This window comes from Symphalangus syndactylus, chromosome 18 (assembly GCF_028878055.3).
Source record: "Symphalangus syndactylus isolate Jambi chromosome 18, NHGRI_mSymSyn1-v2.1_pri, whole genome shotgun sequence".
Lineage (NCBI taxonomy): Eukaryota > Metazoa > Chordata > Mammalia > Primates > Hylobatidae > Symphalangus > Symphalangus syndactylus.
In genome coordinates, this window is record NC_072440.2 from 62,921,953 (window position 1) to 62,942,353 (window position 20,401).

The 20,401-nt window shown below is 49.1% G+C and overlaps 1 protein-coding gene across 14 annotated transcripts in view; it reads right to left on the reverse strand.

Moving 5' to 3' along the window:
* Positions 1-20,401, reverse strand: part of LOC129468655 (calcineurin-binding protein cabin-1) — a 169,943-nt gene that overhangs the window by 102,645 nt on the left and 46,897 nt on the right. For all 14 annotated transcript variants that reach the window (XM_063622714.1, XM_055254489.1, XM_055254487.1 and 11 more), the window contains 10 exons: positions 19,163-19,449; positions 17,959-18,127; positions 14,951-15,087; positions 14,173-14,390; positions 12,291-12,369; positions 11,173-11,360; positions 10,130-10,282; positions 8,696-8,890; positions 4,853-5,095; positions 3,391-3,547 (listed from right to left, as the gene is read on the reverse strand). In XM_063622714.1, the coding sequence (XP_063478784.1) occupies positions 3,391-3,547; positions 4,853-5,095; positions 8,696-8,890; positions 10,130-10,282; positions 11,173-11,360; positions 12,291-12,369; positions 14,173-14,390; positions 14,951-15,087; positions 17,959-18,127; positions 19,163-19,449 (1,826 nt within the window). The remainder of the gene's footprint in view (positions 1-3,390; positions 3,548-4,852; positions 5,096-8,695; positions 8,891-10,129; positions 10,283-11,172; positions 11,361-12,290; positions 12,370-14,172; positions 14,391-14,950; positions 15,088-17,958; positions 18,128-19,162; positions 19,450-20,401) is intronic.

Genomic DNA, 20,401 nt, shown 5'->3' on the forward strand with positions numbered 1-20,401 from the left:
CCATCAAAATACCAGCCCAGAGAGAACCAATGCTGACATCTGGTGAACCTCAGTCACAGCACTCATCTGTGCGTATCTGAGGCATTTTGAATGAGAGAAAAGTAATTTATTACAATGGAACCCATACTACACATGCCATTTCTTAACTTAAAAAAAAATTTTTTTTTGATAGGGTCTAACTTTTGCCCAGGCTGGGGTACAGTTGGCACAATTATAGCTCACTGCAGCCTCCAATTCCTGGACTCAAACAATCTTCCTGCCTGAATCTCCTGAGTAGCTGGGACTACAGGCGTGAGCTACCACACCCAGCTAATTTTTTAATTTTTTTGTAGAGACAGGGTCTCACTATGTTGCTCAAGCTGGTCTCGAACTCCTGGCCTGCCTCGGCCTCCCAAAGTGTTGAGACTACAGGCATGAGCCAAGGCGTCTGGCCTTGAAAGTTCTTAGATTTAGGTCTACCTAAATAATACAGAAGAAAAAGAGTAAAACAGGAGGAAAAAGAACTACTGAATTCCAGTTACACATTTGTTTACCACTAGAAGTATTATTTGTTTATAAAGGTCCCTTAGTATTTTTGAAACTCTGGGCCATAACCCATTAACGACTTATAACTAGCATTTTCAGAGTGGATCAGGACAGAACATGTCAGAAGCCACTAGTAATAACTTTCTTTCATGAAATTTATTTTGTACTTTTTCTTCTTTTTTTTAAGATGAGGTCTCACTTTTGCCTAGGCTGGAGTGCAGTGGCATGGTCATAGCTCAATGCAGCCTCCAACTCCTGGGCTCAAGTCATCCTCCCTTCTCAGCCTCCCAAGTAGCTAGGTCTCTAGGTGCCACCACCACACCTGGCTAATTTTTTTTTTTATTTTACTTTTTGTAGATACACGGTCTTACTACGTTGCCTGGGCTGGCTTCAAACTCCTGGCCCTACGTAATCCTTCTGCCTTGAACTCCTAAAGTGTGGGAATTACAGGAGTGAGCCACCATGCCCTGTTACTTTTGGCTCTTAAGTGCAACCAATTGTTTCAATTTGTCATATTCATACTGCTCCATGCTGTTTGCATTTATGACTTTATAATGGTGAGATTTAGTTTGCAGTGTTTTCCTCAGTTCTACAATTTTCCTTTTTGTTTCATTCTGTTTGTCAGCTCAAAAGCCCAATTCTGCTTCCTCCGCCTTCCTTATAAACCCTGTCTTAGTATCTGCTTCCAGAGAATTCAGTATGTGATAACTATTATTATTTTTCCTGGGTGATAATATCCTCACCAGGCCCCTCACCACCCAACCATAGTGTGTTTTATCCCAGGGCCCCTTCCCTCAGCTCAGTCTGCACACTGGAAGATGGCAGGATCCTGCGGCTCTTCCTGCCTCTGCCAAGGCCAAGGGTGGGATGGAGGAGGTTTCCCCTCATGCCACTCTTCACAAATGAGAATATTAATAATATTTCCCAGGATTTGGTCAACTTGCTATCTTCCGTCAGTTCTCCTGCTGAGGGACATGCAGAGATAGAGCCACATCTACTTCCACTCCACCAGAATCTTTCTTTTTTCTTTCTTTTCTTTCCTTTCTTTTTCCTTTCCTCTCTCTCTCTCTTTCTTTGATGTACTTTTCAAAGTTTAAGGTATTTGACTATTCCTCTATCCGTGTTTACTTGCCGGCAGTTTTTTGAAAACTAATTTTTGTTTGCATAATTTTGAGGAAAAGGAGAATTTCAATCCAGAAGTCTTTTTGTGTTATTTTTCTAAGAAAAATAACAAACATTTATAGTTATAAACTTTAATTTTTTTTTCACCACTAAAATCCTTTTGGAGAACAATGAGGTACCAGAGGTAATAACTGTCAAGAGCTCTAAAGATATTCATTCCTAGAAATTTATCCTAAAAAAAAATTGGGTACAAGCAAAAAGGCATGCATGAGGTGTTCATCACGGCATGACCCGTAAGAATGAAATAGTGCAGCCAAACTAAGGGTTCAGCAGCGGGGATGGTTCAATAGAGCATGCACCTCTCATCAGCATGATGAAAACAATGGAGCAAAATGGAGCAACAGCTTTACAAAACAGAAAATAAAAGCCTTTTGCAATCTGGCCCCTCTTCCCATATCCAATCCCCATGCCCCAGGTCTCCTGTCTGACTTCAGGCTTGCTCAGTCCCTGGCCCCACTCCACCTCCCCAGTGTCTTCCTCTGCCCCTGCTCTTCCTTCAGGGCTCAATTCAACCCACACCCACACCCATGGGCAGCATCAGGTGCCCTCCTTTCCATCCATCACACCATCCTGGTGTTAGATAGTTGATCTGTCTCCCACCACCACAAACCTGTCAAAGCCAGAGGTATCCTAGCCACAGAGCCCTGATATGTCGTGAGCAGCTGAAAACTTTCTGAGCAGTGAATAAAATTATAGAGAGAGTGTGAAGGGAAGGAGAAAAATCATGTGTTAACTCTGGTTTTCTCTGAGCAGTTGGAATAGGGATGACTCTTTCCTTTTCACTTTTCTTGTTTTACAAATTATTGAGGAAAAATCTTCAATAAACTTAATTTTAAGCTAGTTGAATACAAGCATCAATAGACACATATTATTATAACAACTGCACACAAACTAGGTGTGCATTAGGCCAAGTCTGGACAGCAAATGCAAGAAAACAAAAAATGGAAAAAAAAAGATCTATCTGATAAGATTATAGGCAATCTTTGCTTTAAGTGTCATTTAGCTGTACTACTGTCGTTTCTTCAATCCAGCACATTTTCTACCATTGCACTGACTATGGATCCAGTGCCATCTCCATTAAGGGTCTGGGGCTCGCCCTCCCTGGATTCTCATCACTCAGCACACACCATGAGCCAGGCACTGACCCACCATGATGATTCATGGCTTTATTATTTCATTTCATCCTCAGAATAACCTTCTGAGGTAGATACTATTATTCCCAATATGGGTATGGGGAAATAGAGGCTGAAGTTATATGACTTGCCCAAGGTCACACGTCTAAGAAGTGACAGTTGGGATGTGGAACCTGTGCTCGCTCCGCCCTCGGCTTACCATCCCTTCGGGTGTCATGGGGATTAAAGGAACTAGTGGATACAAGGCCTCCTGGAGCAGTGTCAGCATTCGTCATAAGTAGTCACCTCTTGTCACTCCCTCCATGCTGCCATCTGCACCAAACATACAATGCTCACACACCCAGGCCTCCCATGCCCACTGCACAGTAAGCTCCCTCAGGGAGGAACCAAGGACACTTCTGCCTCTGTCCAAGCACATGCAAAATCCTTGGATTGAGTGGACTGAGCCCCACTCACAACATCTGGATAAGGTCCAGGATCCTAGGGCAGAGGACAGGGGCAAGGACATGGGAGTCGGAGCTCATCCCCACTGCGCCCACTGCCTGTGCACCTTCCTCTGCTGGGTTTTGGAGCTGCTGCTGGTGGCACAGAGAGTGGAAGGTGTCTTCCTCCTGCCAGATGATCCGGTGTAGAATGATCCAGGGTAGCACTGAAGAGACGTGGGGCTCCTTGGCCTCCTCCTGCACAGCCATGCTGCAGTCAATGACCTGACGGTGCAGGGTGGGAGACAGCAGAAGTGTCACAGCAGGGTAAGCCTTCAGGGCAGACTGAAGGGAGGCAGGAGGCCTCTTGGGGAGCTGGTACATGCTGCCTGCCCACCCCCACTGCTCAGATGTGGGCACTGTAACCTAGCAGATCCTCAGCATGTCATCAGAGACCCATAGTGTCCAAAGATAGTCACACCACTCTCCTTCACGCCACATGCAGTTACTGATACCCTCAGTACCTACTATGTGCTGTGTCCTGTGAACAGGGCATGGGGGAGCTGAGAGCCCAGACAGAAGAGAGCCATGGACAAGCTACACAAGTGCAAAGAGTCAGTATGGCTGCTGCAATGAGAACAGACACACCCATAATGGCTCACAGAGGAGGGGTGGGGCAGACAGGGGAGAGCCTTTTAAAGAAGTTTCCAGGTGAGTGGCTGTGGTATGTGCAACACCCAGGGAGGGCAAGGAGTGGGGGCAGATGACAGGCATGCAGGCAGGGACCCCAGGGGGTAGCCCAGGAAGGCTGCAGCCAAGGGAGCACAAGACCGGGGGAGAGATAGGCCTGGGGCTCAGTGTACCTTAGGTGACACACAACCTGGAGGGAACATGAAGGGTTTTAAGTGAGGGAGGAGCACATTCATATCTGTTTTGGAAAGGTGCCTCTGTGGCTGGAGAGTGGCTGGAGCGGGCAGAGGAGACTGTGGCAAGTGTGCTGCCACAGCTCAAGCAAGAGTAGCAGTGGCCTGGACTACAGCAGAAAGATGAAGACAGAGGGAGAAACAAAGGCTGGAGGGGTGAGGATATGGATTTGGCAGGACTTGCTGATGGCCTGAGCGGGAATTGAGGAGAGAGCCCAGAGTGCTTCAGAGGAAGATTCTCTGCCTTAAAGCCTTCCTGGACGATGCAGGGTGCTGTGACTACCCCTTAGTTGGAAGTGCCAGGATAGCGTGGGATGCTGGAGCCATCCCAGCCTGCGCTCTGGCTCCCATTCTGCCTCTGGCTCACTGCAGGCAGACCAGGGCCTCCCCGTGAGGTTATTTCTTCCCCTCTGGGATGGATGGTCTGGAAGAACCCCACGGCACCACGTGCTACATAGTCTCTAATCCCCAGATCCGACCAGCCCCAGGAAGGTTTGCAGCCTGCGCACAAACCCCTCCTCAGATCCCGAAAGTTCCAGCCAAAGAAGCCATCATGTCCCCTTTGGGTGCCTAATTAGCAATGAAAGCTATGAACTACTGAAGAAGCAGGATGGCAGAGAGACATACCTGCTGGGGCAGGGCAGGGTGAGAAGGAGCCAGGGGTTACCTGGATGAGGTTGTTGGTGAGCCGCACGAGGCCAGTGGTGGAGGATGATACCTTCAGGATGCTACCACTGCTGTCCGCAGAGAGGGCATGCTCGATGCCCATCAGCAGTTGGGTCACTGTGGCCACCCACTCCTCCTTGGCTGCAGCCTCACTTGAGTTCACCATCTGCTGGACAGCCTCGTTCAGAGCCACATCGGAACACTCAAAACACTGCCGATAGTCCTTCAGCCGGAGCAAGGAGTCCTAGTACAGCAAGAAGCCAGGTGAAGTGCACGGTGAGCTCAGCACATCTGGGCCCAAGGCCTGAGCAGAGACAACTGAAGGAAAACAGATGAGGGGCAGCAAAAGAAAGGGAAGAACGAGCCCCAGTACAACATAGGCCCCATACAGCCCGGAGGTGCCTGGAAGGGCAGTCCAGTGGCCTGTGTGCAATGGCAGCAGAGAATGTCACCAGCCAGGGAGCTTTCAGAAAGGCTTCACCTCTGTACCTCAACTTCCCCATTTATAAAGTTGGGACGCTGGGAATGAGGCTGCAGAGCCAGCCAAGGTGAGACAGGGACCCCAACACCTGTCAGCTCTCCCCAGAGCCACTGTGCCCATCCAGTGCCAGGGCTCTGGAGGGGGTTCAGCAGCGAAGGGGCAGACTGCCAGGGAGGGACTATCTCAGCGGAGGAGGGCCTGAGCCAAGGCCACAACAGGGGCAACTGGCCAGGCAACACTAAAGTCATCATTCTATCAGCCCCCTCCTCCCCAGGTGCCCTGATGGGGCCAATATGAAAGCCATTTGGGCCTCAGCCACCACATCACCCCCTTAGCGGCACTGTGGGCATTAAATGAGCTGATGTGCAGATTACACTCAGCACAGTGCCTGGCACATGGAAGAACTCTCAGAACACCACATTGAACTGTTACTTCTATTTTAAAAGCTTCTCTTTGGAAACCACTGCTTTCGCAAAGCTGTTTTTTTTTTTTTTTTTTTTTGGCCTAGAATACAACCCATTTAAATGCCTAGGATCTCTCTTTCATCAGTGTGCTGGTGCATGGGGAAACACAGCCTGTCTGTGAATTCACAGATCTGGTGGGACGCTTGTTACACCTGCAGGAAGCACCTGCTGCCCGGTGCCCCGTTGGGCTCTAACCTCGCCACAGCCCAGGCCTGGCAGTGGCTCCTCCCAACCTTGACATGTGCAGCTGCCACTCTCTGAGGTGAGACCAACAGGCGTGGGATCAGAAATACCTGAAACTGCCTTTGGAATGTGGTGTAGTATCTGAACACAGATCAAAACCTTCCCCAATTTATAAATCCTAATTGCCAGGAAAACGGGGCCTGTGTTTCATTAGAGAAAGCCAGCAGCCTTTACCATGAGGCCACTGGGGTGCGAGGGTGCCTACAGGGTGCTGATGTGGGAGTCCAAAGCCTGAGCTGATGCCTCCTGGTCAAAACACCCAACATGTGAGAGCCAGAGGATTATTTTCCAGCATGATAAAGACTACTAAATGCAACCAGAGTCATTGTGAAAGTCAGAGACAAGACAAGGACCTGCTAATGGTGCTCTAAAATATGACATAATCTCCAGGGCTCAAGGCCACACAGAGCAAAAAAGTAGAACAAACACCAACGAATGAGGGGACCAAATTACCATCGACTGGGGGCAACACAATCATCCACCCAAACACAATAAAACAAGCCAGACAGAAAACAAGAAATAATGGGAACTCAGTGAAGCACCCAGACTCAAACACGAAAAAATCAGTAGGGTTCCTATAAGCCAGCAACGCAGGAATACATGGAAAAGATAGTGAACAACAAAAAGATTCTGCTCAGTATAGCAACCAAAAATATTAAGGACTAAGAATCAACTCAACAAGACACAAACTATCCAATTAGACTGAAGAACATAATAGGCAGCTTGCCCACTGGAAGAAAGCGCCACTATACACCCACAGGAGAAGACTGCAAGTTCAATGCCCCACTTGAGAAAAGCTAAATGAAGCAAGTTAAATGCAAAACATAAAACATTAACACTGCGGGAATAAAACAAAAGCAAATACTATTTTTATCTCTCTGTTGATGGGTCTCTTGTCTGCCTCCCCTCTAGAACATGAGGTCCCTCAGAACAGCCTTCCTCTTGGCCCAGTGCCAGGCACCCCATAAAAGCTCAAGCTATGTGTGTAGAATAAATGGATGAATATTTCTCCACTCTTGGAAAGACTGTCTAAGCATAGGAATAAAAACCACAGTGAACAATGAACAAAATCACACATGTATGAAAACGTTAGAAGATTTGACAGCATAAAAATTCAGAACTTCTCTGCAATTTAAAAGCAAACAATTGGGAAAAAAAATTGCAAGATTTGTTGAGAAAAAGATTACTATCTTTAATATACAAAAAAAGCACTCCAAATCAATAAGAAGACACTCTCAATACGAAACTGACCAATAATCAGGAGACCTAAATTCACAAAAAGCAGGAGCTTCCATGGCATTCGGCCCAGACATCAAGCACGGCCCTTATCACAGCCCAGCGCCTGCCCAAGCAGCAGCTCCTCCCCCATCAATGGGGTATCCTGCCACATCCAGCTGTTCTAGAAGACAATAAGAGCAAGACCACATCTGAGCATTGAGGCCATCCTACGGAGGCCCCAGACCACTGGCCTCTCTCCGCTTTCTCCCACCCAGCACCCTTCCTGGTATGCTGGCTGTCCCTCCCACACTTAGCCATGCTGGGCCACCTTGCAGCCTGCCAGGTAACTGAGGTCACACACATCTCAGCTGCTGATCTTGGCTTGGACCTGACTGACATCCTCTGCCAGGAGCTGGAGCCTCCTTCCTTCCACCCCCTTCTCCCTCCTGCTTCCCCAAACCAACTCTTTCTTCCCCTTACCCCATGACTGAGGTGCTTCCATTTGTTCCCACAGTCGTACCCCTTAACTATTTCCCAGTTCAACAATGTTAATGATTAAAATGCTTCGTGGAATCTGTGCAAAAGGCCTGGGAGAAGACTGGACTCTTTCCAGATTGAAAGGGAAGTACCTCATAGATAAAAAACACAATGTGATTAGTAGGATGAAGCATAGGGGACCAGGACTCAATGCCACCAAGCATATTTTGCGTATTATCTTCCATGTTTATCTTGGTGCCAACTCCTGAGGATGGTGGCAACGATGACAGCAGTACCTCCACAGCACCTGCTAGTGCCAGGCATGGTGCCAACACACATTATCTTGTGTAATCCCTACAACAGGACTCTGAGCTAAGGACGTTGGTCATTCCCATCCTAGAAATGAGGAACTGAGCTCAGAGAGGTTGAATAACTGCCCAGCACCCAGCAGCTGCCAGTTCCCTGGCAGGCTCTTGGTAAGAGTTTACCTTCTGAGGAACAGAAGCACAGAAGGATTCAGGAGGGCACATGAGGCTAGTGTTTTCTTCAACTACATTGGTCTTTATTTTATCTTGATTCTTCACACTGTACAGATATTTTAGCCACTTTTATATTTGCCTTAAAAAGCAATACAAAACAAGATGGATGAATAAACAAGTGGATAGACAGATGATGACCTGACCATTCTTCCTTCCTCCTCTGCCATGCAGAAGTTCTAAGTCAAGTGTGGGGCTCACCCTGAGCCACGCAGAACCCTAGAATCTGCACTCCTTGGTTCTAACTTTCCGTTAGTCTTGACCGTATCTTCTCACTAACATCTTCCTGAGGGCTTAGTGGTTTTGACATCCACTCTCTTCTAGCTATGTGTTCTTAAGAACTACCACAGAGCCTCCAGAGAATAAACACAAACAAGCAAGGAGAGAAGGTGCAAGTGGGTGTGAGGGACACTGGCAGCACACACCTGCAGCAGAAGCAGCTGGGCTGGCCTCTCAGGAATGGAAGTCATAAACTCCAGGTGTTTGGCCCGGTCAAACCCACTGGTGCACAAAGTGGGGCGGAGCAGATGCACAACAGCCTTGTAGTCGCCTGCTTCATACAGCCGCTGAATCTCCTCCAGGGACTGGCACCGCTCCAGTGACTTCAGGTTCTTATCAATCTGAAAAAGGCCCGGCAATGCTGTATGAGGGTAAACCCCTCAACCCCTGTCCCACCGAATCTAGCCAGTGTTTGTTTTTATCAGACCTGGATGATGAGAATAAAAATTAGACTATGTTCCAGCCCAAAAAAAATTAGATTCCTCCTTCATACATCAGTGTTTACACTAAATGTATGTGTTAAAAGTATTTCTATTAATGGCTAGGCATCCAGTTCTTTAAAAAACAAGCACATCAAAAACCAAAAACTACCCAGAAGCAGAGGAGTTCCAGGAAAGCATCTGCCAAGATAGTTGGACAGCCTTGTGGTCACAGTTCAGAGAACCAGTCTTGCAGAATCACGGAACATCAGGTTGTGAGAAACTCAGCAAGCCTGGACCAGAGGTTGTCATACGCTACACGCAGGACCTGACGAAGCCCTGGCATGTAGACAGCCCTGTACCTGTACTTGTCCCTGAAATAACTCTAGGAGAGTCTGAAGGCCACTTTCAGCCAGTGTGGACATGTCACAGATGCAGAACTGCAGCAGGGTCTGAAGCTGCACAATGAATAAAGTGGCACCTGGGTGGAACCTGGCATATAAGCCACATACTGCTGACTCAACTCCATGGCCAGCCCAATACTGGTCTGCTCCAGCTGATATTTCCTTCCAGTTCCACTGGGCTGGCTGCCACACATAGCCAGGAGAGCAGAGCAATGACTGCTTCTAAATAGTGCTAGTCAGAGCTCCCACACCTGCTTTCCACCAAGGATCTGCAGTGTCCCAGTGTACTAGAGCAGCCTTTCCCAGGCCTCTCCTGTCTTCCCAACAGAGGCCCCACTCAGCATATGGGAAGCTCTCGTTCCTCAGAAACAGGTCAACCCTGGGCTAACTATGCCAAATCACAAGAAATCTTTGACTACAAAACACCATTTAAAACCTTTCAGCTGGGCACAATGGCTCACGCCTGTAATCCTAGCACTACAGGTCAAGGCAGGTGGATCACCTGATGTCAGGAGTTCAAGACCAGCCTGGCCAACATGGTGAAACCCCATCTCTACTAAAAATACAAAAAATTAGCCAGGCGTGGTGGCGGGCACCTATAATCCCAGCTACTCAGGAGGCTGAGGCAGGAGAATCCTTTGAACCCTGGAGGCGGAGGTTGCAGTGAGCCGAGATCGCACTATTACATTCCAGCCTAGGCGACAAAAGTGAAACTCCATCTCAGGAAAAAAACAAACAAACGAAAATTCTCACTCACCTCCTCCAGGGAAACCACAGAGTCATTATGGAGGTTGGGCAGCCGGATGACAATGTCTCTTCGTTCAGCCCCTGCCTCCACCTGGATGGCGGTGGAACTCTGGAGCATTTCTGTGCAGATGTCATAGTTCTCCAGGGCCTGCTCCATGTCTCCCTGGTTAGAAGGAAAACAGGTCCGGGGACCAAAGCAGAAGACTGACTATGATGTGCCAGATGCTTTACACCGTTTATCTCACTAGACTGTGGAGGCCATGAGGGTGGATTTTTTTCCAATTACACTGTACCCCCTAAGAAAGGCCTGGCATGTAGCTTGGGCTCAATAAATACTTGTTGACTAAATGAACAGTCCATGTCAACTCTGTGAGGGGAGATATCATAAACCCCATGTTGCAGATGAAAACACTGAGGACACTTGAGCAGAGCCAGAATTAGAAGCCAGGCCTGTCCTAATTCCAGAACTAATGTTCTTCACATCAAACAGTGTTGCTTCCTTTAGACTAAATGGTTGCTGACAGGGCCCTGGCAATCTCTTGACTCATTCTACCACAGTGTACCAGTACCACCATGTGCAAGGTGCTAGGTAACAGCCAATCCATCCTGGCCTTCCAGACCAGGCTCTGAAGGGAAGCTTTCCCAGAACTCTCACAAAACAGGTTAATAATTCCCTTCTAGAAAGCTCTGTGTCTGTTTATTCACTTGCTTGGGCTCTCTCAGGAAAACACAAGCAAAGAGTCAAGACGCCAAGGCAATCCTGAGTGGGGGAGGTAGAGGCAGAGCAAATGCCTTCCAGAGCTCTGTGGTTATGTGAAGAGCTTTACAGACTGGTATCATGCTTGGAAGTCTGAGATGCTGAGAATTCCCTACCGTGTCACACTTTCTCATGCCAAGCCCAGTGCCCAGGCAGGTGCTATGCATGTACACATGCATGCACACACACACACAAACACACACACGCAGACACACACACCCTCAACATGGTCAGTTTTCTGCCCACCCTGCTGGGTGTCAGGGCATGCTTCCCAAGCAGCTGACCATGGAACTAACCTGCAGCGCCAGGAAGCGAGCCTTCAGCCAGTAAACACGGACCACAAACTCCAGCCAACCATCCTCGAACAGGTCGCGCTGGGACGAGGCAAATGACAGCTGTAGGAGGTCACCAAGGCAGTGGGTGCCTGGGAAGTCAGGTCCAAATCTGCCATTCACCATACCAGCAGGGCAGTTCCGAGGAGACACTAAAAACCATCAGGCCAACGAGTCAACTTCATGTGTAGCATCCTAATGCCCTTCTGCTTCTCAGAAGTTGCACTCGGCCCTAACCACACCCACCCTATCTCCAGGGGCACCCTGGGCCCCTCAGAGCCCTACAGCTCCCTGAGTGGCAGGCATCAGAGAGGCTGGACCAGTTAAGACAAAGATATGCAGAGACCCCGCCCCCTGCCAAGAGTCAGGGGCAAGGGCAAGGGGAAGCAATTTTACAGACAGCATTGAGTATATCTACATTCCACCAGGTGGTGGTTTAAAAGTCAGAATGAAGCTGGGCTCAGTGGCTCATGCCTGTAATCCCAGCACTTTGGGAGGCTGAGGTGGGCGGATTACTTGAGGTCAGGAATTCAAGACCAGCCTGGCTAACATGGTGAAACCCCATCTCTGCCAAAAAATACAAAAATTAGCCAGGCATGGTGGCACATGCCTGTAGTCCTCGGGAGGCTCCTCGGGAGGCTGATGTGGGAGAACCACTTGAGCCTGGGAGGCAGAGGTTGCAGTGAGCTGAGATCATGCCACTGCACTTCAGCCTGGCTGACAGAGCAAGACCCTGTCTTACCCAAAAAAAAAAAAAAAATCCGTATCACCAGAAAAATTACTGAAGCTACATAATACATAAAGCACTGCACTGAACAGTCACACCAAAACTGAGATCCCACTTCCTTCAATCTCATGTAACAGCAAAAGCAGGGAGGTGGCTCCCTCTGGGGGCTTAGCTACTGCTAACCACTTCTTGAGTGTCCAGGAGATTTCCCTGGGACCCTGACAAGCCAACCCAAAAAATGTGCCTACTGTAGATATAAGTCTAAATTCCATGACTCAGTCTCCCGCCTCAGCTTTCTCCCAGCTGCTGGGGGTTCAGATATTAGACTGGCCACAGAACACAGAATGCCTCCTACCTGCAGAGCTTCTGCCTTTGGTCAGCAACCACTGGTCCAGCTGGAGTTCCATGCAGGAGAGAGACATCAGCATCATGTCCTGCAGGACAGACACAGGAAGGTCAAGAACAGTATCACAAAGCCTCTTCACAGTGTGGGGGGTAGGGGGCGGTGGAAGGAAACAAAACTATACTTTTTGATAAAAATAGAATTCTTTCTATCCACTTGCCATTTCGTAAGTGATAATCAGTGGCTACTCGCCAGAACATAAAAAGAGCCACATGGATGTATGTTGGGACAAGACTTGGGAGAGGCCAGGAGACCTGTCTTCAGAGTTCTTGTCCTGTTGAAGAGGCAGCCCTGTCACCTGCCAAGTGCTGGGCCGGACACTGCATCCAAATTACAGAACTCAACCCTTAAAAGTTCTGGGCAGCTGGTATACCATTCCCAGGGCACTTGAGGAAGCTGAGGCTCATTGATGAGAAGGCACTTGCCCAGTGGGCACAGCTGGAAGGTGATCATCAGTCTGCTTTGCCTGGGGATCAAAGCCCTGGTTCCTCCTGCTGTTTCACAACTGCCCCAGGGGAGCATGGCCTGGTGGGCAGAAGCTGCCAGGAGGTTGTCCCGAGGTAACTCAGTGGAGGGTGCCCACCAAGGGATGACTGACCTACAAGTTCCTCTACCTCCTGTGCTCTCAAGTCAGAAAGACCACCAGGCATCCCTGAATGTTCCTGGTGCTCCTGCTTCAGCATTCAGTGTCCCACCTCCAACAGGAGTAAGGGGCCAGAGCACCTTGTGTTCCCTTGAGCTCCAGGAGGCATCAAGTGGAGGAGGCTGGGGTGTGGAATGCAGCAGGAAGACAAGGCTCAGTGAGGCTCAGCCCCCTACTGCTGGCGGCCCCCAAAGCTTCTCTAAGCACGCTATTTAGCTTCTGCTGTTTTATCATCTGTTAAAAATAGTCATAGGCCAGGCATGGTGGCTCCTGCCTGTAATCCCAGTGCTTTGGGATGCCAAGGCATCAGGATCACTTGAGCCCAGGAGTTCCAGACCAGTCTGGGCAATATGGCAACATGGCAAGACCACATCATAACATCGTAACATAGTGAGACCCCCATCTCTACAAAACAAAACAATTTTTTTTTTTTTGAGACGGAGTCTCGCGCTTTTCCCAGGCTGGAGTGCGGTGGCGCCATCTCGGCTCACTGCAAGCTCCACCTCCCGCGTTCACACCGTTCTCCTGCCTCAGCCTCCCGAGTAGCTGGGACTATAACAGGGTGTGGTGGTGTACGGCTGTGGTTCCAGCTACTCAGGAGGCTGAGGTGGGAGGACTACCCGAGCCCAGGAGGTTGAAGCTGCAGTGAGCTGTGACTGCACCACTGCACTCCAGCCTGGGCAACAGAGCAAGACCCTGTCTCAAACAACAACAACAAAAGCCTCAGTCACAGTCCTTGCCACCTCAAACAAACCAAATGTTTCCCTTTCCTCCAGCTTCTCCTGGCGAGCCTTCCTGTGACTCAGTAAACAACCCGAGAAGCCCTCCCCATGACTCTCATTCCCTCACACATCCCATGTCTAGTTCATCCAATCAGCTCTGCAACCACAACCCAGCACCCCACTATTACCACTGGATCTCAGCCACTGCTCCCCTGGCATGGCAGCAGCCTCCTGACGGCCCCCTGAGCCCACTCTCACCCCCAAGTGTATCCTCCACTCAGCCATCAGGGAGCTTTCTAGGCACAAACCAGGTTCAGTGACTTCCTGCTTCAACACCCACAAAAAGCCCAGGTTCCAGGCCCACAAGTAGATGCAGCCAAACACAACAGCAGCCCCACACCCATGCAAGATCCCTGTCCCCATGCCCTGGTCCCAGTTCAATACCAGCCCTTGAGAGGCTCCCGCTAACCTTGATGTGCTTGTTGCTGCAGTCCCTCAGCAGCGGGTTGGGCAGGCTGGTGCTATGCCTCCTCCAGCTGTGGTAGACGCTGAGCACGACCTCCGCCAAGCCTGGAGGCCACCTTAGCAAGAACTTGTGCCCCATGCCTTTCAGGTAGCGCATCATCAGCTCCAGGATGCCCCCATTGGTTAGGTTCTCCAGCAGGAACTCATGTACGTCCTGCTTTTCTGCCCAGGGAGCAAGAACAACCTGACTTGAATAAAGAGGACCTTCCATGGCAGGGTCTCCTATTTTCTTTGGGACAGTAAAGACTGTTCCCTCCCTCTACCATCTGATCCAGGTGGACATGATACCACCTTGTGGTGCTGAGATCAGGCTACTGGGTTCAATGCCTGGCTCCAGCCCTCAGCAGCTATGATTGAGCCTCTCTGAATCTCCATATCTAAGGTGGACATCAAAAGGGTAGACCTCCAAGTGCTGCCATGTGCACTAATCTCACTCAACAGTTATACACTGATACACACTCAACAGGTGTGCTTATATACATTCAATTTGCAAAGCGAAGTCTCTGATTTTGGCCATAAGAAAGCAAAGCAAGTATGAGCCTGGACATTTCAGAAGACCTCCAAGCTGACCACAGGGCTCAGGTCCAAGACTAATCCAGGCAGACCCTTGGCCACACTAAAAAACACCCCAGAACCATTCTCCCAGAACAAAACATAAGCAGGTTATAGGGTAGTGGGAAGAAGAATTCCCAAAGTGAATGGTCACACTGCTCGATTCCTACCAGATTCCATGAATGTGGCTGAGTCAAATGACAGTCTATGAGGACCAATGCTTGGGAAGCTTTCCAGTTTGGCTTCTGACTGGACTTCATAGTTATTAAAGGAATCATCTTCCTCCTCAGGGTCCAGCTTTCTTAACCTGCATGTAACATGCCAAAATCACAAAGTCACAACACACGTTCTGACACAAGCATCTGAACTCTTCCTGTTAGAGAAACTAAATCTGAGTCAGGAAGAAGGCAGCTAAAATAAGTGGGTGGTGGGGTCCAGAACCCAGGCCTCCAGGAGGCTCTGCCTCTCTCCAGGGCCTCACGAGCCAGCATTTGGTCTGTATCCTGTCTTGGTCATTCATCTCATCAACAGATGATTACCGAGCACCAGCTATGTGCCAGGCACTGTGCTAGGCACCAAATACAGCAGCCCTAAATGTGGCAGATCCTGCCTGCAGTAAGCTTACCCTCTAGAGAGACACAGCCAATAAGCAGGTACACAAACTAACCCAAATAAGGACCACCTCGCAACAGAGTGCTTGAGACTATGGGTCAAAAGGGCCCTGCTTTAGAGAGCAGGGTCAGAGAAAGCCTTTGAGAGGGGATAATGTTCATGCTGACACTGGAGGAGGAGAAGGGCTTGCAATACAAAGATGCAGGACAAGAACAGGTACAAAGGCACAGGCCGGAAGAGCACCTGGTATGTTCTAGGACCTCATGGGAGCCCAGCAAGTAAGGTGGAAAGCGGATGGATAGGTGGGAGTTTGGGGGATACATCAAGCCCATCTGAACTTGGTCCTTCCATGGCTCCTCACAAAGCCGTGGGTGGGCCCAGTCTCGGGACTGGGGATGCCTCTCCTGGCAGGCACTCCTCCCAAGGACCCATTTCAGCCAACCTTGTGGTGCTCCCTCAACCCAGAACCCCTGCAGCATAAACACTCAGAGCACTTGTGAATGTCTTCATTCACGTATTGCACACACTCCCAGGGCGACTCCATCAGGCGAACTACCATGTTGCTCTTGCCTTGACCATTCAAAGAAGCAGAAACTAAGTTAAGTGTGGTTGCTCAAGCCTGTAATCTCAACATTTTGGGAGGTGGAGGCAGAAGGATGGCTTGGGGCCAGGAGTTCAAGATCCGCCTGGGCAATATAGCAAGACCTCATCTCTACAAAAAACAAGAAATAAAATTAGCTGGGCATAGTGGTGTGCACCTGTAGTCCTAGGTATTCAGGAGGATTCCTTGAGCCCAGGAGTTCAAGGCCACAGTGAGCTATGATTGTGCCACTGTACTCCAGCCTAGGCAACAGGGCAAGACCCCATCTCTAACAAAAATAAACAACAAAGGAGCAGACACTAAACCACAAAGGAAACCAACAACTAAAATAAAGATAAAAAAGAAAGTCGAAACCATTCCAGGTAAATGGGACTAGGGAACAAGACCTTGGAGTAAAAAACAGGGCTAAGGGGAATATAGGGTCACTCAAATCTCTTGGCACCATCAACCAAAGAACAATCCTGCAGCTCTTCCAAAGGGAAACTTTCTTCTGGTATTACTCCTTAAGAAAAATTCATCAGAAGGCACTGCAGCCCCACTTTGGTTCTGCGTCAAGTACTGAGAACAATCATTATTTCTAAGCATTTCACCTTCACCTCAGAAAGACAACAAATTAAGAAAATTAGGAATCTTGCTGTAAAATAAATTTATAATCCACCTAAAGCTTCTGGCTTCTCCTTCACCACTTTGATGTTGTTACCACTGAAATAAACTGTCATGGGAAAGAACTACAGATAGTTTAACTCCTGTTTAAAGATGGCACATTGAACACACATGGTTAGCTCCCAAACTCCATTCCAGTAACAACGAAGGAGTAAAAAAGTATAAACTCACAAAGACAGAAGATAGGCGAGGATGCCCCAGCAGACAAAAAATGTACCAGCCAACTGTTAGAAGGCAGATGGTCCAGTGCAAATGAAGAATGGTGTCTGCCGAGAGAGGCCTCTCCACTCAGCTAAGGGAGGAGGAAGGGGAGTATTAAGAAACCAACCCACTGGCACCATAAACTCCAGGAAGGCTCAGAAATTGAGGACCCTAAAGCCTCTGAACGAGGTGAGCGGGCAAGGACAAAAAGCAGAAGGACTGGCCAGGCGCGGTGGCTCACGCCTATAATCCCAGCACTTTGGGAGGTCGAGGCGGGCAGATTACGAGGTCAGGAGATCGAGACCATCCTGGCTAACACGGTGAAACCCCGTCTCTACTAAAAATACAAAAAATTAGCCAGGCGCGGTGGCAAACACCTGTAGTCCCAGCCACGCGGGAGGCTGAGGCAGGAGAATGGCATGAACCTGGGAGGCGGAGCTTGCAGTAAGCCCAGATAGCGCCACTGTACTCCAGCCTGGGCGAAAGAGTAAGACTCTGTCTCAAACAAAAACAAAAAAAGCAGAAGGACTGGTGAAAACCTAAGTAAGAAGCACTGAAGACCAAGTCCCTCCCAGCTCTGGGGAGCCTGGTACCTGCCTGTCCCCTAGGCTCCTGAGAAGCACTAAGAATGAGTGAAATCCAGGAATACTTCACAAGCTCCTCCTCTACCTTCTCAGAATGCAAGGGAATCCTGCTGAGCCTGGAGCAAATCAAGTAGACACAGACTCTCTGAAAGCAGGAGGGAAGCTCCCTTCCATGGGGTTTTCAGGACATCTGCATCCAAGACACAGCACCCCTCTGCCTCCCAGCAACAAATAGATGTCTTGTAAATACACAGGGACATGAGTATGTTGCTTCTAGCTCTCAAAAGATGAACAAGTCACAGCTCCTGCCTTCAGGAATTTCAGAGGTGGGGAGAGGCGAGAAAAATCCAAGATCCTACTCCAGTGAGATTTGTGCTTCAGACATCTGCACAGATGTTATGGGAACACAAAGGAGGAGACCAGAGAAGAGGGTGGCAATGGAATGAGAAATGTTATTGATGGTGTATGCTGGAGGTTTGTGAGTTTGTTTCTGACAATCAGAAAAAATACACAGTACCTGGACGGCAAGAACTTCATCAGAAGCTCCTGGAAGTCTACTTTCTCTTCTTTTTTGCACTTGGTGTTTCGGACACGGGCAGACCGCCGCTTTGCTGTTTCTCCACTCTCTTCTGAAATCTTCTTCCGTTTTACCCCTTTCTTGGATTTATCTCCCCCAGAAATATCACCTTCACAAAGAATGCAAATTAAAATCTTACACGGTGGCAGGGGTGAAAAAAATGCACCACAAAAACACATCGATCTCCCTCTTTTATAAATCTACTAGCATTAAACTCTTTGACATTCCAAAAATGTTCCATCTCTTCTTCAACAACAAAGAATCCTGAGTAAAATTAATTTGAAACCCCTTAACTCTCACACCTTTCTTGACTTTACAGGACCCACAAGCCAGATTTCAAGAGTACTTTCCACAGCTACAAAGCAAGCAACACCCTTACCCTCCCATCCCCTCACTGGTCGGCTGAACTTCGGGGTCTCACTCTGTTACCCAGAACGGACAGAGTGAGTGGCTATGACCCTACCCAGTACCCTCTGAGCACTCAGCAATATGACAAAAGCAAAAGAACAGTGTGAACTATATGGACAACAGAAGAATGTCATGTATGATTAAGTAAAAAAGAGACAACCATGTACATGTTTATTCAGAAACTTCTATATCTGCCAGATTTTGTTTTTTTCAGTGACACAGAAATCAAGAAAAGGCTCGGGAGCTTTTGTCAAAAATTTTTGACAACTCTAACAATAATAAAAATCAATAAAACATATGGTGGTTGGTGACTTTGCTGACTTTGTTTTCTAAGATCAAAGAACTCAGGATATATACAGTCAGCAAGGGAGCAGGACCAGCAGAGGGGACCTCTGCCAGCTTCCACATTACAAGTGGTTAAGAGCAACCTTCATGCCAGAATGTGGCTGCCAGGCACTAAATGGTCCTGGGGGAACTGTCAAGGAGCAGGAGCTGCATCCCTGATCCCCCGTCCCCCTAGCTGCAGGGGCTTCAGAGCTGAAATGGCCCTGATGGGCAGTGGCACTGTGAGCAGGCTGAGAGGCTCCTCTAGGGCTGGGGGCTTCCACTTCCACTTGAGTCATGAGCGTCAGCATGACCCTTCTCTCTAGGGAGTCAGGGCTCCCCAACAGTCTCATTCCTGCTGGGATCAGTAAACGGGGTCTCCCCAGAAGCCAAATTCAGGGGGCCTGCTTACCCACAGGAGTGCCTGTCTCCAACAGACCAGGACTGTGCAGTGGGAAGGTGGTTGTAGCCACAGAGGTGTAGGAGACCACAGGCTCGGCAACAGCCACAGCTGGGTTGGCGCTGACAGTGCTTGGCTGGATCACGTTAACTGGCGTCACCACCATGGAGGACTCAAAAGGCTGGCTGGGGTCCTGGTAGTCCGACAAATCAATCCTCTTGCCAAGGCTGGGACGTGGGGGCTCGCAGGTGGTGAGATGATTGTACATGGCCAGCAAGCTCTCTCCGAGGCACTTCCAGCTAAAGGGAGAGGGCCACAACACCTGATCACCACCCTGTCAGAGGAATACTCCAAGCATAGGGGAAAACGGCCTGCCTGCACAGAGGCAGCAGAGCTGCTCCTGAAGTTGCCACGTCCATGGGGGTGGGGGAGGTGATCAAGGTTTCATCACTGTCATAACTGATGAAATCTTGAGTCTAACACAGCTGAACTGAAGGTGCAGCAGCCAAAGCTGGACCAGGGACCTGGCATCCACCTGCCCCTCACTGCAGCAGAAGCCCCATAAGCATGTTGGCCTGAGGCACTTTCAGACTTAACTAGGCATGTATGAAATCCATTGACTCACTTCAAAAACTCCTCCTCAGGAAGGTCAAGTCTTTAAAACACTTGTGGAACTCCTCTGCTGCCACGAATCTGTTTTATGCAGAGAGCCTGTGGGGGACTGCCAACAGGGACATGGTCTATAAAAACTTGGACCATGGGCAGGGCCTATTGGGAGCAGCACCTCAGTGGATTACCAAATGGGCTGGAGCCTGCTGGATGGCAACAGGAGACTGTTGTGTGTTTTGTTGTGGTATGGTGTGGTGTGTTATATTGTGTGCTGTCTATTGTTTTGTATTTCACATTCTGTGTTGTATGTTCTGTGTTGGGTTCAAGGTTGTGTGTTGCCTACTATGCTGCGTGGCATGCTACAATGTTATCCATTTATCTATCCCTTAATTGCTTCTAATGCCTCAGACTAAAGACCAACTGCTCAGCCTGGCCTCATGGTGCTGCACAGCCTCCTCTCACACCACCCGCTGCACTCCTGCTACATTAGCTCTCTTTCAGTTCCTTAAACAAAATCACACTCTCACATCCACTGGGCCTTTGGGCTGGCTTCCTTCTACCCAGATGCAACGTCCCCTCCCACAGCACAGCCCTCTGCCTAGCCAATGCCTGTGCCTCAGTCAGACCCCAGCTCCACCACCC